This window comes from Brassica rapa, chromosome A01 (genome assembly GCF_000309985.2).
Source record: "Brassica rapa cultivar Chiifu-401-42 chromosome A01, CAAS_Brap_v3.01, whole genome shotgun sequence".
Lineage (NCBI taxonomy): Eukaryota > Viridiplantae > Streptophyta > Magnoliopsida > Brassicales > Brassicaceae > Brassica > Brassica rapa.
The window spans coordinates 12,693,471-12,708,818 of NC_024795.2; the positions used below are offsets into that span (position 1 = coordinate 12,693,471).

At 35.9% G+C, this 15,348-nt stretch overlaps 2 protein-coding genes across 5 annotated transcripts; both read left to right on the top strand.

The window, feature by feature from the left end:
- The first annotated feature begins 9,540 nt into the window (after positions 1-9,540).
- On the top strand, positions 9,541-10,866 carry LOC103872640 (protein RTE1-HOMOLOG). Of its 4 annotated transcripts, none has more exons than XM_009151073.3 (3): positions 9,541-9,744; positions 9,883-10,196; positions 10,273-10,686. In XM_009151073.3, exons 2-3 carry the CDS (start codon positions 9,930-9,932, stop codon positions 10,684-10,686), a joined length of 681 nt encoding a protein of 226 aa, XP_009149321.1. In that variant the 5' UTR covers positions 9,541-9,744; positions 9,883-9,929. The 4 variants fall into 4 exon arrangements, with proteins under 4 accessions (XP_009149321.1, XP_009149326.1, XP_009149329.1 ...); XM_009151078.3 differs by having other exon boundaries at positions 9,603-9,744; positions 9,868-10,196; XM_009151081.3 differs by having other exon boundaries at positions 9,615-9,744; positions 9,886-10,196.
- Positions 10,867-13,878: 3,012 nt separating this feature from the next.
- On the top strand, positions 13,879-15,309 carry LOC103872655 (epoxide hydrolase A). Its single transcript, XM_018657781.2, has 4 exons — positions 13,879-14,251; positions 14,340-14,519; positions 14,612-14,853; positions 14,923-15,309. The coding sequence occupies exons 1-4, from the start codon at positions 13,961-13,963 to the stop codon at positions 14,999-15,001; spliced, it is 792 nt and encodes a 263-aa protein (XP_018513297.1). The 5' UTR covers positions 13,879-13,960; the 3' UTR covers positions 15,002-15,309.
- Positions 15,310-15,348: the final 39 nt, after the last annotated feature.

The following is a 15,348-nucleotide window of genomic DNA, read 5'->3' on the forward strand; positions in this document are numbered from 1 at the left end:
TGGATGAGTTCAGTATGATGTATAAGAATCTAAAAATATCTAAATAACAAATATATCTGAAACAGGTTCAGATATCTATACAAAAAATAACCATCCGATTCGGTCCAAGCCTTTTGAATACAATTAGTTATATTACGATTCATCTAAAATATATAATACTAATTATAAAAAATAAATATTAATGTATAAAAATGTAAGAATCAATATTATTATATCTCAAACAATTTATTCTTCTGTCACTTCAATCCGTGTTGTCGACCATATTGAGATTGATTCTAATTTTGTTTTCTCTCCTACAGCTAATGATGAAACTATGTAAATTCTGCGGATACCACATTGATCTACTGTCAATTACCTAAAGGCGATCTCGAGAAACTTGCCGAGTATATATTTACAAAAGAAACTGGCCTGAGTATGATCGCGTCTCAGGAGCCTAAGACTTGAGCGGTTCCTTCCCTTCCGAGATCACATAGAAAGGAATCGCCGTTATCAAATTCAAAGACATCTTCCCCATCTGCTCCCTAGTCAGTAACATAGGGGGAAAGTCGTGTTTGATTGAGCAGGGGACACTTGAGAGGAAGCAGTCCGTAGTGGCTGATCCCACTCATTTATCACCATTAATATCTTTTATAAGAGACTCTACAGTCTATTGTTGTTGTGTAGTAATCTATCACATAATCATCAAACCACTATATGATTATGTCTGACGGTGTTTTCCTCAGAACACACAAGGTGGATAACGACATCAGGATGTTATTTGCGTTTGCTATGATTTTGTTGAGTTTGAGGACATGACTTCCGTTGAGAATGCTATTTCGGTTTGTTTCTTCCACCACACTCTTCACTAGATTAGTTTATTCCTCTGTTCCCATTTCGGTTCTACGCTGGTTTAGTTTTTGTTGCACTTTTTAATTGGTTAAAGCTAATATACTTAACAAAGGTTAAATGTTTATTCATTAATCAAAGTTAACAGTTGAATTTTGCTGAATTAAAATGGTTGAGTCAACATAAACAAGATTAAAATGGCTAATATTCAAAAATTGGAGATTTAAATTGCTCATATATGAGTTCAAGTCTTTTTGGCTTTTTATTTTTAAGTTCAGAGTTATTTTGATGGTTTTCTCAAAAATTGGGACAGCTAATAATAACACGAGTCTGACTCTATTATCCAAATCGGTGCAAATCATTGGTAACTTCTAGAAGAATCTTCAGGTGTGGTTTAGTGAGCGTTGGTTTTGATCAAGTAACTGATGTTTCCTAAGTAAATGAATATTTTTCTACTTGCATAGAATGGTAAAGTTGGACTTATGAATGAACAAAACTTAGTTTCACCCCTAAGGTGAACCTTTAAATTCACTTATACTCTTATTATCAATCAAAATGCCACATAAATTAATAATAAAATATATTATTTTTTATTTTAAAAAATTTAAAATAATTGAAAAAAATAATAACGCTAACGCCACTAACTAAACTCTAAATCTTAAATTCTAAACCCTAAATCTTAAATTTTAAACCCTAAACCTTAAACCTAAATCCTAAACCCTAAACCCTAAATTTTAAACCCAAACCCTATATCTTAAACCCAAATCCTAAACCCTAAACCCTAACCGTAAACTCTAAACTCAAACCCTAGCCCTTAAACTCAAATCCTAGATCCTAAACCCAAATCTAGACTCTAAACCCAAATCTTAAACCCTAAAGAAACAACATCAACATTAACCTAAACCTTTAGGATATAGGATTTGGGTTCAGGGTTTACGATTTGAGTTTAGGGTGTAGGGATTAGCTTTGGATATATGGTTTGACTTTAGAGTCTATGATTTAGGTTTAGGATATAGGGTTTGGGTTTAAGGTTTACGGTTTGGGTTTAGGGTTTAGGATTTGGGTTTAGGATATAGAATTTGGGTTTAGGGTTTATGGTTTGGGTTTAGGGTTTACAGTTTGGGTTTAGGGTTTAGGATTTGGGTTTAGGGTATAGATTTAAAGTTTAGGGTTTAGTTAGTGGCTTTAGCATCATTAAAATTGGAGTTATTATTTTTTTCAATTATTTCAGATTTTTTTAAATAAAATTAATCTATTATATTATTAATCTAGGTGGTATTTTGATTGGTAATAAGAAGATATGTAAATTTAAAGGTTCACCTTAGAGATGAACCTAAGTCTTGTTCCTTATGAATCATGGCAACAACAGTTCGATCGTTTCATTTTTGAAAACTGCTTCAGTGGATCACATTTTAATTATTTAATCCGTAAGTTTAGCTCAAATCAAGTGTTCTTTTTATCGTCTCTCTCATTTGCAGTATTTTTTACTAAAATAAGTTTATAATTTCGCACATGCATGCATTGTTTGTTTAAGGTAAAATTCAAAATCTAAAATACAGTAAAACTAAACCTATTTAGTATTTATATCGGATTCAGTTTAGTTTAGATAAAATTTCCGGATCCATTCAACCAATTCAGCATTTCTGCCTACCTCTGGTTAAAATGATTAATTAAGTTTAAGAAGTTTTGTAATAAATGTTCCAATAATAGATACCAATTGATGAAAACAATTAAATATCAAAACATAAATATCATAGAGTAATAGTATCGAACAAAGTACATAAATATCAATGTTATAGAATTATACAATATATAATTAAGATCAAATTATAACTGTTATCATCTCAACTCTAGTATTACATGTCATACCTATCGAAGACATAAAGTCCTACATTCGCATCTGTCATTTTTTACTTTGAATCTATAAAATTACCAAGGTTAAACCAAGAGATATGTCATCAGTGTTATAAAAATCGGTTTATACAGCATTTAGGTGTCCGTCTAGTCGACAAAAAAATGGTATACTCGCTTAAAATACCGGTTTAAGCGTCCACCTAATCAATAATCTCATATAAAACCTTTAATTACCGCTTATCAATTTCTTGAACAATGTATATCACTGACTCATACACAGAGACAGACCCATGAGTAAGTTTTGAGGGGGTCATAAACAAATTTTTACCAGCTCAGCTACTGACTATTTCTCAATTTCTTATACAAAACAACATTTTATCATATTTTTGTAGTGTCAAGTGACCCACACTCCTCTCAAGTGACCTGTTCGGTTTACCAAACCCGGTGTGGGTTCTCATTTTACCAAAACCCATCATGATGTAACAATCTTTACCCGATTCTCAGTAGCACTTCTTTTGTGTTGCTCAGAATTCTGTTATGCGATGCCAAGTTACTCAAATGGATCCATGTGATTCTAAAAGATAAGACTAATCTATAGCATACAATACAATGCAAGCTAAATAGGGAATCAGCAGAGGGTTTATTTCCTTCTACATACATAAGGCTGCATCTCCATCCGTCCACCAACAATAACCAAACCAGTATCAACATGCTTCAATGTGTAAGTGCTTATTGAAATTGCGATATTTCCATGGTGTGCATTATCCTCCTGTTCTTCCATCAACATGAGTAAGTAGAAGGACTAAGTCACAATAATTGAGAAGAGGATAACAGAAACCTGCAGATTCATTTCCTAGAGTTTTTTTTTAAGTTGTGATCAAAGCAAAGCAGAGACCAACGAGGACAACATCAAGAAGCAATTAAGTAACCTTGATTTTTTGCATCGTTTCGTAGTAACGAGGACCTCCGTCCCATTGCCGTTAAGGTCAGCTATAATAGGTAGTGGGAGACGATAGACTTCGTGTTTGATTGGGTAATCATCGTACAAATGGAACCTTGCTTCTTTGACTGCAAAATATTAAATGAACAACTAAACCGACATGATACTTTATCAGATGAGAGAGAGTGCAAGTTTGTTATATTCACATTAATAATAAAGTTGTTACAAGAGTCATCATATATACACGCTTAATATTAAACCAACAACTAAACCGAGATTTACAATTCTAATAACCGATGGTTAGTCTAATAGGCATTCAAGACTTGGTCATCCTTCTTTTTCAAAAATTCAAGTTCTCTCTGGAGCTCTTTCTTTTACTAAAGCTCATCTCAAAGACTGGTCACATTGCAAGACGTGTCATCTTGCAAAACAAAAGCGTCTAGCTTTCACTTCTCATAATAATCTAGCTGATAAACCTTTTGATCTTATTCATTTAGATGTTTGGGGTCCCTTTTTTTTCTTATGTTGAGGGTTTTAGATATTTTCATACCATTGACGATTGTTCAAGAGTCACATGGATATATTTTCTGAAACACAAAAGTGATGTTCTACAAATCTTTCCCATCTTTCTTAACCTTGTAGAAGCACATTACTCAAGTAAAGTCAGATCTATTCGTTCAGACAATGTCCCCGAACTCTCTTTTAAAACTCTTCTTGTATCAAAAGGCATTTTTCACTTCTACTCATTTGTTGGTATGCCACAACAAAACTCTGTTGTTGAGCGAAAACATCAACACATATTAAATGTGGTCAGGGCTCTTCTTTTTTCAATCCAATGTCCCATTACAATACTGGAGTGATTGTGTCAGAACCTCAGTCTTCTTGATCAAAACACCATCTCCTTTACTTCAAAATAAAACTCCCTTTGAGATCATTAAGAACAAACCACCGGATTATTCTCTTTTAAAAGATTTTGGGTGTCTCTGTTCTTCCTCTACATATCCTAAAGATCGACACAAACTCACTCCAAGATCAAATGCCTCAGTGTTTTTGGGTTATCCTTCTGGTTATAAAAGTTACAAAGTCCTTAACCTTGAAACAAACTCTATTTCTAATTTTCTATTACCAGAAACGTTCTTTTTCATGAAGACATTTTTCCTTTTCAGTCCTCTGAGCCTAATGATTTTGTTCTTGATCTTTTTCCTTCTAAAAATTACATATTTCCATTTATGATACTTCACCATCTATATCATAAACTTCTTCTTCTATTCATGTGCCAATTCATGTCATTGTCCCTCCGGTCTTATCTGATAACAACTCTGTCACAGTTAGTCTGAAAATACTAATGATATGAGTGCAAACATGCTTAAGAGGAACATTCATGCTCCGTCATTTCTTGCTGATTACCATTGCAATCTGATACATCAAAATTTTGAGACTAGTGGTCATACAATAAATTCCTTATCATAGGTTCTTGATTACTTGAGATTCAGTGAAGACTATGTCAAGTTCATCTGCAACATCTCTGCTGAGTCTGAACCGAGAAATTTTCAAGAGGCTATCAGGGATAAAAGCTGGCATGAGCCAATGAATGATGAGTTACAGATGTGTGTGGAAACTGGTACTTTTTTAGTGGTTTCTTTGCCCGAAGGAAAATAACTGATTGGATGTCGTTGGGCTTACAAGAACAAGTATAATCCAGATGGAACAATTGAAAGAAGAAGATCGAGATTAGTGGCTAAAGGGTATACACAACTAGAGGGAAGTGATTACATAGACACTTTTTCTCATGTTGCCAAGCTTTTCACAGTGAAGTTGTTCTTGGATTTGGCTGCAAAACAATGATGGTCTCTTTTTTTTTTTTTTTTTTTTTTAAACCGGGGCTTCTAGCTCTAGTGGTAAAGGGCTTACAGCTGTGAGTACCGCCACCTGAGTTCGAATCCCGGCCACTGGGGAATTAACATTTCGGCATCGCCAGGGACAGAGGACCGACACGTGGCAACACGTGACTAGTCTGGATCACTTCTGTGGGGCCAGGATACCTCTGTATAATTCAAAAAAAAAAAACTAACGCCTTTTTATACGATGGCTTAGATGAAGAAATATATATATATATATATATATGCAATTGCCTCCAGGTTATACACCTCCTCATGGTGAGACCTTGCCTCCAAATGCAATCTGGAAGCTTCATAAATCTCTGTATGATCTGAAACAGGCCTCACGACAATGTAATAAAAAAATTTATGATGTTTTGTTGAAAGATGTCTTTACTCAATCCGAAACAGAACATACATTGTTCGTGAAGAAGGCTGGTCGTACCTTTACATCCTTATTGGTGTATGTGGATGATATACTAATAGCTAGTAATGATGATGAAGCATTTACAGCTTTGAAGAAGACGTTATCTCAAGCGTTCAAGATAAAGGATCTCGGGCAAGTCAAATAATTTCTTGGTTTGGAGATTGCAAGAACATCTCAAGGTTTTTCTGTATCTCAATGAAGGTATGCCCTTGATGTATTGGATAGTGTTGGTATCCTTGGTTGTAAACCAGTTGCTACACCTATGGATTCAGCTGTTCAACTCAGTGCAGAGAGTGGAGATTTGTTGAAAGACCCTACAATTTATTGGGCTTGATATCGCTCAAATTACCCTAAGGAGTGATTTTACTCTCTCAAATAAGAGCTTCAATTGTAGTACTTAAGGATCGAATCCACAGTGGACTAGGGCACATAACAGACCACAGAAATCAAGGTTAAGCTAAGCAATCAATATTAAAAAAGTAAACAAAGCAGTAAGCAGGGTGAACAAAGCAGTTGTTTGATTGATTAATTGAGGTTTGTAAACAATGAAGTTAAAGCGCTAGACCTAGGGATCTATCAATAAGGAGATTCAAAACTACAATCAAGGATGCAAAGAGTTTTATAGGTTCAGTTCTAGAACTTGAATTCATTAGCAAGTAATCCATCTTCCACATGCAATTACTATTCAGATGTCTAAATACTATGTTCCAACCGTCGCATGCAAACCAAGAATGAGTATTGATCGATGCAGTCGATTAAGCGTTGATCGATACTACTTCAGACAAGCATTATCGCACAGATCAATAATGTTCAACTAGATCTAAACCAACTCTCTTATGCGCCTAGATATTTAATCCACTCAGGGTTCAGGTTTCGTTAATCAATTGCACTTTCGTGCCTCTCAATTATCCTATGATTCTAGGTTCAAACAATCAGTCACACTGTCGTACTTTTCCAACTATTCCAGATCCTAATATTGCAAGCTAACCTGGTGTAGAAATCAGTAAAAAAACCTAGCAATCCTAATAGATTCAGTTTGACAATAAGCTCATGATATCCCTAAACCTAACATGGTGAATATTCAGACATGATAAAAGGAACACAAAAAATAGTCTGAATAAATAATAGAATAGAAAGCAATGGTAAAACCAATGGAGTTCCAATCAATTTCTGAAAGATAATTGATCTTCTTTCCAACCCTAAAACTAGAAACAATGAATAGAATAAAGCGTAGCCGTCAACAATGGCTTACAAAACACATAAATAGAGTTTTGAGTCGTCCATGGGTATTCTAGTAACTTGTGGTAACTTCTGGGCTTAAGTCAGTCATGAAATAGGCTCAATCCGCGTTCTGGCATCACCGTCGATCAACACCAAGGGTGCACCGTCGATCGACATTCCTTCAACTCCTCGTCAGCTCCGTCTCGCGAGGCAGACGTACCACTCTTCAGTAAAACGAACATAACTTCTGATCTAATTGTTGGATTGACCTAAAACCGGTGGCACTGGTAAGCTAACTAAAAGCTATATATTGTGTCAAAAGATAAGCTCAATTTCACAGTGGGAAGGTCTCTATCCATATCTATACATCTAACGCTTATGTGCAGTTCTCCACCTCAAAAGGCTCTAGAAGGCCCCAAAATCATCAAAGTTCTCCAAAACGTACCTGAACCTAAAAACACTCTAAAACATACTCCAAACCCATATAATATACTCTAAAACACTCATATACCATGTTAAAAGTCAGTATCTTTCTCAACCTCATACGCATCATTGGAAGCTGCAAACCGGATTGTAAGTACTTGAAAGGAGATCCCGGTAGAGGTCTGTTTTACTCAGCGAGTTCTGAAGTTTGTTTGCAGGCTTTCTCGGATGCAGATTGGTCAGTACGTCTAGACTCAAGGAGATCAACAACTGGCTTATGTGTCTTTCTAGGCGATTCTCTAATATCGTGGAAGTCTAGGAAGCAGAAAACAATATTTAGAAGTAGTGCAGAGTCAGAATATTGTGCTTTAGTAGACACGACATGTGAGCTTCTTGGTTAGCTCAGCTGTTGAAAGACTTACATGTTCAAGTCAATGTCCATGTGAACTTGTTTTGTGGCTGCACTGCAGCTAGGCCTGGATATTTCAGGTATCGGTTCGGTTTGGATATTTTGGGTTTCGGGTAGTTTAGATAGGGGGTTAGAGGATCCATTTACTATTTGACCTATTTTCGGTTCCATTAGGATAGTTTTGGGTTCGGTTCGGTTAGTAAATGTAGGAACCAAAAAATACCCGAAAAAAATTCGGTTCTCATTTGGATCCGGTTCGGGTTCGGATAGTTCGGATAGTTCGGATAATTTAGATAAAATATCGGTTATTTAAGGTAAAATATCAAATAATTAGGATGCTTTAGATAAACAATTTGGATATTTTGGATTACTTTGGATATTTTGGATAAAACAATCCATATAGTTTCAGATACTTTCGGGCAGTTTGGATATTTTATAATAATTTAGTTATCCTCAACTATTTTTAGATACTTTTAATTTAATTTTAAATTAAAAAAATATATATTAAGTTATGTTATATGTATATATAATTAATATTTTTATATATTCGGGTACCCATTCGGTTCTCGGTTCGTTCGGTTATTTCAGATATAAAAATTAGGAACCGTTCGGGTATTTGAGGGTATTGGTCCGGTTCCAGTTTCAGGAATTTTGGTTCCGTTCCGGTTCGGTTCTTCGGTTCTGGTTATTTTGCTCATGCCTGACTGCAGCAATTCAGATTGAGTCTAACGCGGTTTTTCACGAGAGGACGAAGCACATATAGAATGATTTCTATTTGGTTCGTGAAATATTGCGGTGTAGACTCTTAAAACTACTTCATGTCACAACATGGAATATGATAGGTGAATTGTTTACCAAGGCTTTACTTTCTTAGACATTCAAACTGCTCATGTCTCGGTATGCTTTTTAAAGTCTCTTCTTCCCTCCTTGAAGACTTCAATTTGTGGAAGGGATATTAGACTAACCACCTATTATTAGAACTGTAAATGTTAGTTTAGTTGTTGGTATAAAATTAAGCATGTATATAAACAACTTTATCATTAATGTGAATATAAAAAACTTTCGGTCTCTCTCATCTGATACAAAATCCCTCTCAACGTGCAAAATTCAAAGATTTCTCTGAAGTGTTCTAGAAGTTCTATACTGTCGTTGAACTAAGAGGACGATTAGTGGGTAAAAATCACCTCAAGAGTGAAGAACATCAAAATCGCCAAATCGCGTTTTCTCATCTTTGTGTTAATCCTCAATAGGTAGCAATTTTACCAGAGCGAGAGAGAAAATAGAGGAGCAGAATCTACCGTCAGAAAACGACACGGTATTAATATATTTGACGTTTTTAAAATATTAGAACTTGAGCTTTGTGAAAGAGACGATCCAAAGTTTGTTACGAATCGAAAATATGAAAATGTATTTACTCAAACTCAATGTTTACAATGTACCAACATCTATATATATACATGACCGGTTTAGTAAAAGGAAGCTCAACCAATGACTTAACCACGTGATTTTATGTAATCATATGATTCTAATAATCTAATATAAAACTCAACAGCCTGCCGTTTTCATCATACTAGACCGAACGCTATGTCGTCGTCAATTTTCACAGGAGGGGTTACTTTAAACCAAGTAGCCAAACATGTTCATTAGCGATCGTTCCTAAGAAAGGAAAAAGGCAGTGACGAATCACTGGTCGCCGTTTCTGGCCTCAGCGAAGGAGAATCTTTTGTAAGATCGGAGCCTATCATCGTCGTCTCCTCTGCTTAAATTGGTACGCTTTGATCTATAGTCGATCTTCTTGATTACTCATCTGCCAATTTCTAGGGATTTATCGTATTGTAATTTAACACTGGCAAAATTAATAGAACCACGATAACGTTTACTGTAACTATAGAGTTGTTGTTTAAAGAAGAGAGAATCGAATAAGGAAGCGCACTTGGACTTGGAATTTGGAAAATGGGAGAGACAACAACAGATTCAGAACATGGCATCATGCTCGGTTTTGAAGATCCCATGAGGATTGATCCCAGAAGAGATCGTTTCCCGTGCTGCATCGTCTGGACACCTCTCCCCTTCATTACATGGCTGGTTCCCTTCATCGGCCACGTTGGTATTTGCAGAGAAGACGGTGTCATCCTTGACTTCGCAGGGCCTAACTTCGTCTGTGTTGACAATTTTGCTTTTGGAGCTGTGTCTCGTTACATCCAAATCAACAAGGCTAAGGTAACCTTTGCAAAGATGCTGCCTTTCGTTTTATTTCCTTTGCTGCAAGTTAACAACTTTGGCTTGGTTTGATCAGGAATCATCTCTTTCGTCCGGCTCATGTTTGTTCAATAGCGAGGAAGGAGACACTCATGAGAAAGAGCCAACGTGGGATGATGCACTGAGGAAAGGCACGCAAGAGTACCAACACTATTCGTATAACATATTGACGTGCAACTGTCATTCCTTTGTAGCCAACAACCTGAACCGTCTTGCGATAAGATCAGGTGGATGGAACGTGGTGAATCTCGCGGCGCTAGTGTTCCTCAAGGGACGTTGGGTGAGCAAAACTGCGATGGTCAAGTCTTTACTGCCTACAGTTATAATCTACGCTATAGGAATGTTACTAGGTGGTTGGACATTCTTAGCTTCCTGCTGTGTTCTAGCCTGTTTACTTACGGGTTGGTTCATCATGGGAACGTATTGTTTCAAGAAACTGATCCAGTTGTAGATTTGATTTTTGATCCAAGGATTTGGTTATGAAGGTTATTTGACCAAGACTCTTGAAATATAAAACAGTACATCATTTTGCTTGTTTTGACTGTGGAGATGGCAAGGTCTTCGTCTTTGTGTGGTGTCTTATTCCTTGGTTTGCTTTTCATACTCTCGATCTGTCTCATCGTCGAATATTTCCGATTTGAAGACACGCCCATGTACTAATTAACATATGCCCATAAGAACTGAAATCCTTGTTCTTTCTTGAATCTGAATTTATAGATTAGTATGTGTGTTTACAAGTTACTGTTGTTTCATCATTGCTATGACAAGAGCAATGAAAGATTGAAAACGGACCAGCCGTATAGTTGTGTGACGATTAGACGACAACATGCTTGTCATCTTTATGGACTAGTGAAGAAACTATATGCCATATAGTATATGGGCGTTGTATGAATTGCAACTTTTTTGCTTTCGTAAAATGTTTAGATAATTGCAAGTTTGTTGACCAAAAAAAGAAAGAATTGCAAGTTTGTTTCTCTTTTTGTATAATGTCTATAATGTATAATCAATACCTTTTTTTATCAATTATATTTATATAAATTGAAAAAGACATACAAAATACATAGAATCATAAAACAGAAAACAAAACTAAAATAATAAAAAGACAATTAAACAAGAGCAGATTAACGCTCTAAATTTTGGAACTTCTTTTTTGACGTATAACATTGACCAAATCCCAAATTAGATCTAAAGATTTATCTGGATTATAACCCAATCCATTGAGTCGTCCTATAGAAATGAAAAATGAGACACTAATTTTCAGCAATTATACGAACATCGCTATACAACAACAGAATACACCTCCAGCCCTCAGACATTGACTTATCCACATTAGTGTCCATGAATTCAATAGAAATTCAATAACAATTCAGATATATTGTATCGAAATATGGTATACAAACTCTTTATTCACTATTGTATTCTAATGGCCAGAAAAGAAGAAACTGATCCATTTATCCACAACTTGCCACTTGTTCTTCTTTCTGATCCATTTATCCACAACATTATCCTTCGTCAAGATCCATTTATTTATTTACCTCTGATCTTGAATTCACTAATTGATCCAATTGTGCATTTCGCCTTAGTTTATTCACGTCCAGTTATTTTTGATATTTTTTAAAAATATAGTTGGACTTTCTAAATTGCTAAGCGATCATTCATGTGCATGTTGAAGAAAAAGGATTCAACTTCTGCTCACTCCCTACTTCCCATGCGCTGATTTGCGAAATGTTTACCACAATAGCTTCAATAAATGTGTTTTCATTTAATTTCTCCTTTGAGAGGTTAGCTATGATGTTTAAGGGTTTTTGAGGGATATGTGATCTTTTGTTCTCTGGTGTCGCTGGACCACTAATTGTTGTATCCTCTCTGATGACATAATCTACTGGTTGCTCTATAAACCTCTCCAAAACCATAAAGTTGCATTCTTTATTTTTATTCCGCAGATGGTACTTAGAAAAGTTTGTGAAAGGACAATGGGATAAAGATGACTGTGTTCCTGAGTGGAAAAATTACATAGACTGTCCCTCGATAACTCACCACTCTTCTTCTGTCTTTCAGCTCTATTCATGGTTTGTCTGATGTTCCTATCAGTTCATGAGCTCTCTTTATGAGTTTCACTTTCCTCGGTTCTCATGTATTCAAACATAAGAGTTTAGGTGGAAAATTTCTTACTCGCATTTTGGAGTTTTTAATCCAACTAAACAAGCTGATGCAAAAGAATCCAGTCGATGATACTTGGCCCTTTATGTTTCTCAATAACATTCTCTCTTTGAAACAAATCCATTGAGCAACTTGTTTATATATAGGAAAGCATACTCTATATTACTTGGGACTTAAGAGGGAAATCAAAATAGAAGGAGAATGTTGTATTCTTATTTTGGCAACCAAGCTGTAGGCCTTTTCCGGGATTGCTCCAGCAATTTAATAATAGTTGATGTTATCATATGCAAAAATTCGTTTGGGGGTGCTGACTTCTTCTTCTTCTTGATCAGCTGGTGGTCCGCTTCATTTCTTTGTTTATTGTATGGACTAGAAAGGTAAATAAAAGCTTCCGTCCTTAGAAACATTCTTCATGCAAAACTTAACTGAAATTTAAAAAAAAAAAAAAAAAAAACTTAACTGAAATTTGAATTTTCCAAAATCCTGAAACATTTTACTGTGCTTACACTTTCTGGCTCATGAACTCTAAAGAGTTGACACATACTTGTAGAGTACTTGGACCATTGGCATCATCACACTTCACAACAGAGGTGCGTACGAGGGAAACCATCCATTGAAATCACTGTTCTAAAATACACACAATGCGGTCGTCTTAGCGCCATATATATGCTGTACGGGTGCATGACGTACTGAATTTGGTGGTTCGGTTTATTTATATGGCATAGTCTATTTTAGATATTATGATTAGTATTAATGAAGAAAATGATTATAATGGACATGTCAAATATTCAAATTACTCTAAAAGTATGCGTGGATTCATATTTTATATGAACTTATGAAGGCTTGCACTATTTTCATTTTGTTGAAGTAGTTGTATTTTATTGTTCATTTTTTTTGTTCAACATATTTAAACGTATAATGTAACTCTTTGGTTCACATCTGTTTTCTTTTACAAAAATAAAGTCATCTTAATATAAATTCAGAATGCTACTATTTATTGTAGATAAGAAAATAATAAGAACTGTATAAATTTATGATAAAAATATGGATATGCCAATTTACTTACTAAATGTTCTATTTTTCTTTGAAACATTTACCGGGGTATGCATAAACCTCCGCATATATAGCTAAGCACTTTACGGTAGTTCACCGTAAGAACGTATAGCGTATTTTAAAACACTAGTTGAAATAGTCTATGGTTTCGAATGTTACGAACCACTCCGTTCCGCATTGTAGTTAACAGTAACAACAATCTCTACATATATCATATATCTATACGTTTTTATAACTGTTAAAACCGCATCGCAGTTGAACCGCTTGTTCTGTACCGCTCAATCCGCAGTTACCATTCGGAGCCTATATTTATGAAACAACACATTATGATTTGTATTCAAGACAGGCACACGTGTAACCTAACCAGAGGCTTGGTCCGTCTCTTTTTACTCCACGTGTACATTCATTAATTTCCGTGCCTCTCTCAAAGTCTCGACTCTGGTAATAAGAGTCTCACTTGGTCGCTGATTTTTCCTCTCTCTCTCATCAGATCAAGAATCATCAAATCAAGAATGACAAGCGAGGTGAGAGAGAAGAAGATCAAGACCAATGGGATTTGGTTAAACGTGGCTGAGAAAGGAGATGAGGGAGAACCTTTAGTTCTGTTACTCCATGGCTTCCCTGAGACATGGTTCTCGTGGCGTCACCAGATCGATTTTCTGTCAAGCCATGGTTACCACGTAGTTGCTCCAGATCTCCGAGGCTACGCTGACTCCGATTCTCCTCCGACCCATGAGTCTTACACTGTGAGCCACCTCGTCGCTGATGTCATCGGTTTGCTCGATCACTACGGCACTGCTCAGGTGAAACTGATCTCTCATCTTATCAAAGATTCCAACGGTTAGATTTAGATCAGTATATGAAAATATTTTACGTTTCTCAATGTTATAGGCTTTTGTGGCTGGACATGACTGGGGAGCCATCATAGGTTGGTCTCTGTGCTTGTTTAGACCAGACAGAGTCAAAGGTTTCGTAAGTCTCTCTGTTCCATATTCTCCAAGAGATCCAAATCTCAAACCTTCGGACTTGTTCAAAAGCTTTGGAGATGGGTTATACATCACTCAGTTTCAGGTATTTAAAAAAAAAAAACAAAAGTATTTTCAAGATTTGTGGTGTTTCTATTGTCATCGTCTGATTCAGTTCCTTGGTTCTGTCTTTACAAGGAACCTGGAAGAGCTGAGGCTGCATTTGCCAAGCATGATTGCTTGACAGTTATGAAAAAGTTCTTGCTAACAACAAGATCAGATTTCTGGGTGGCTCCTCCTAATACAGAGATCATCGATGATCTTGAAGTTCCATCGACGCTTCCAGATTGGATAACTGAAGAAGAGATTCAGGTTTATGCAGACAAGTTTCAAAAGTCTGGGTTCACAGGCCCACTGAATTACTACAGAGCCATGGATCTGTAAGTTTTACTTCCATTGATTCAGTCGAATCCTTTGCTGTTACTAACAAAGTGTTGAGGAAATTACAGGAACTGGAGATATTGGCGCCGTGGCAAGGCTACAAGATTGTTATTCCAACAAAGTTTATCGCAGGAGACAAAGATATAGGAAATGAAGGAGCTAATGGAACGATTAAGTATGTGAAGGGAGAGATGTTCAAGAGTATTGTACCTAATCTTGAGGTTGTTGTTATTGAGGATGGTCATCATTTTATCCAGCAGGAGAAGTCTGAACGAGTCTCACAGGAGATTCTTTCTTTCTTTAACAAGTTAAGAAACATAACAGAGTAATGATCAAAGCCATTCTATGGCCTTATCAGAAAAACTATGGTGCTAGTATTAAGTACACTAGTGATGTATGTCCAAGAATAATGCCGAGTGAAAAATAATGGTTGATAAAGTAAAAGATATATCTATAATTCTCTATGTGCAATACTTGTTTGAAGAAACTTGGAA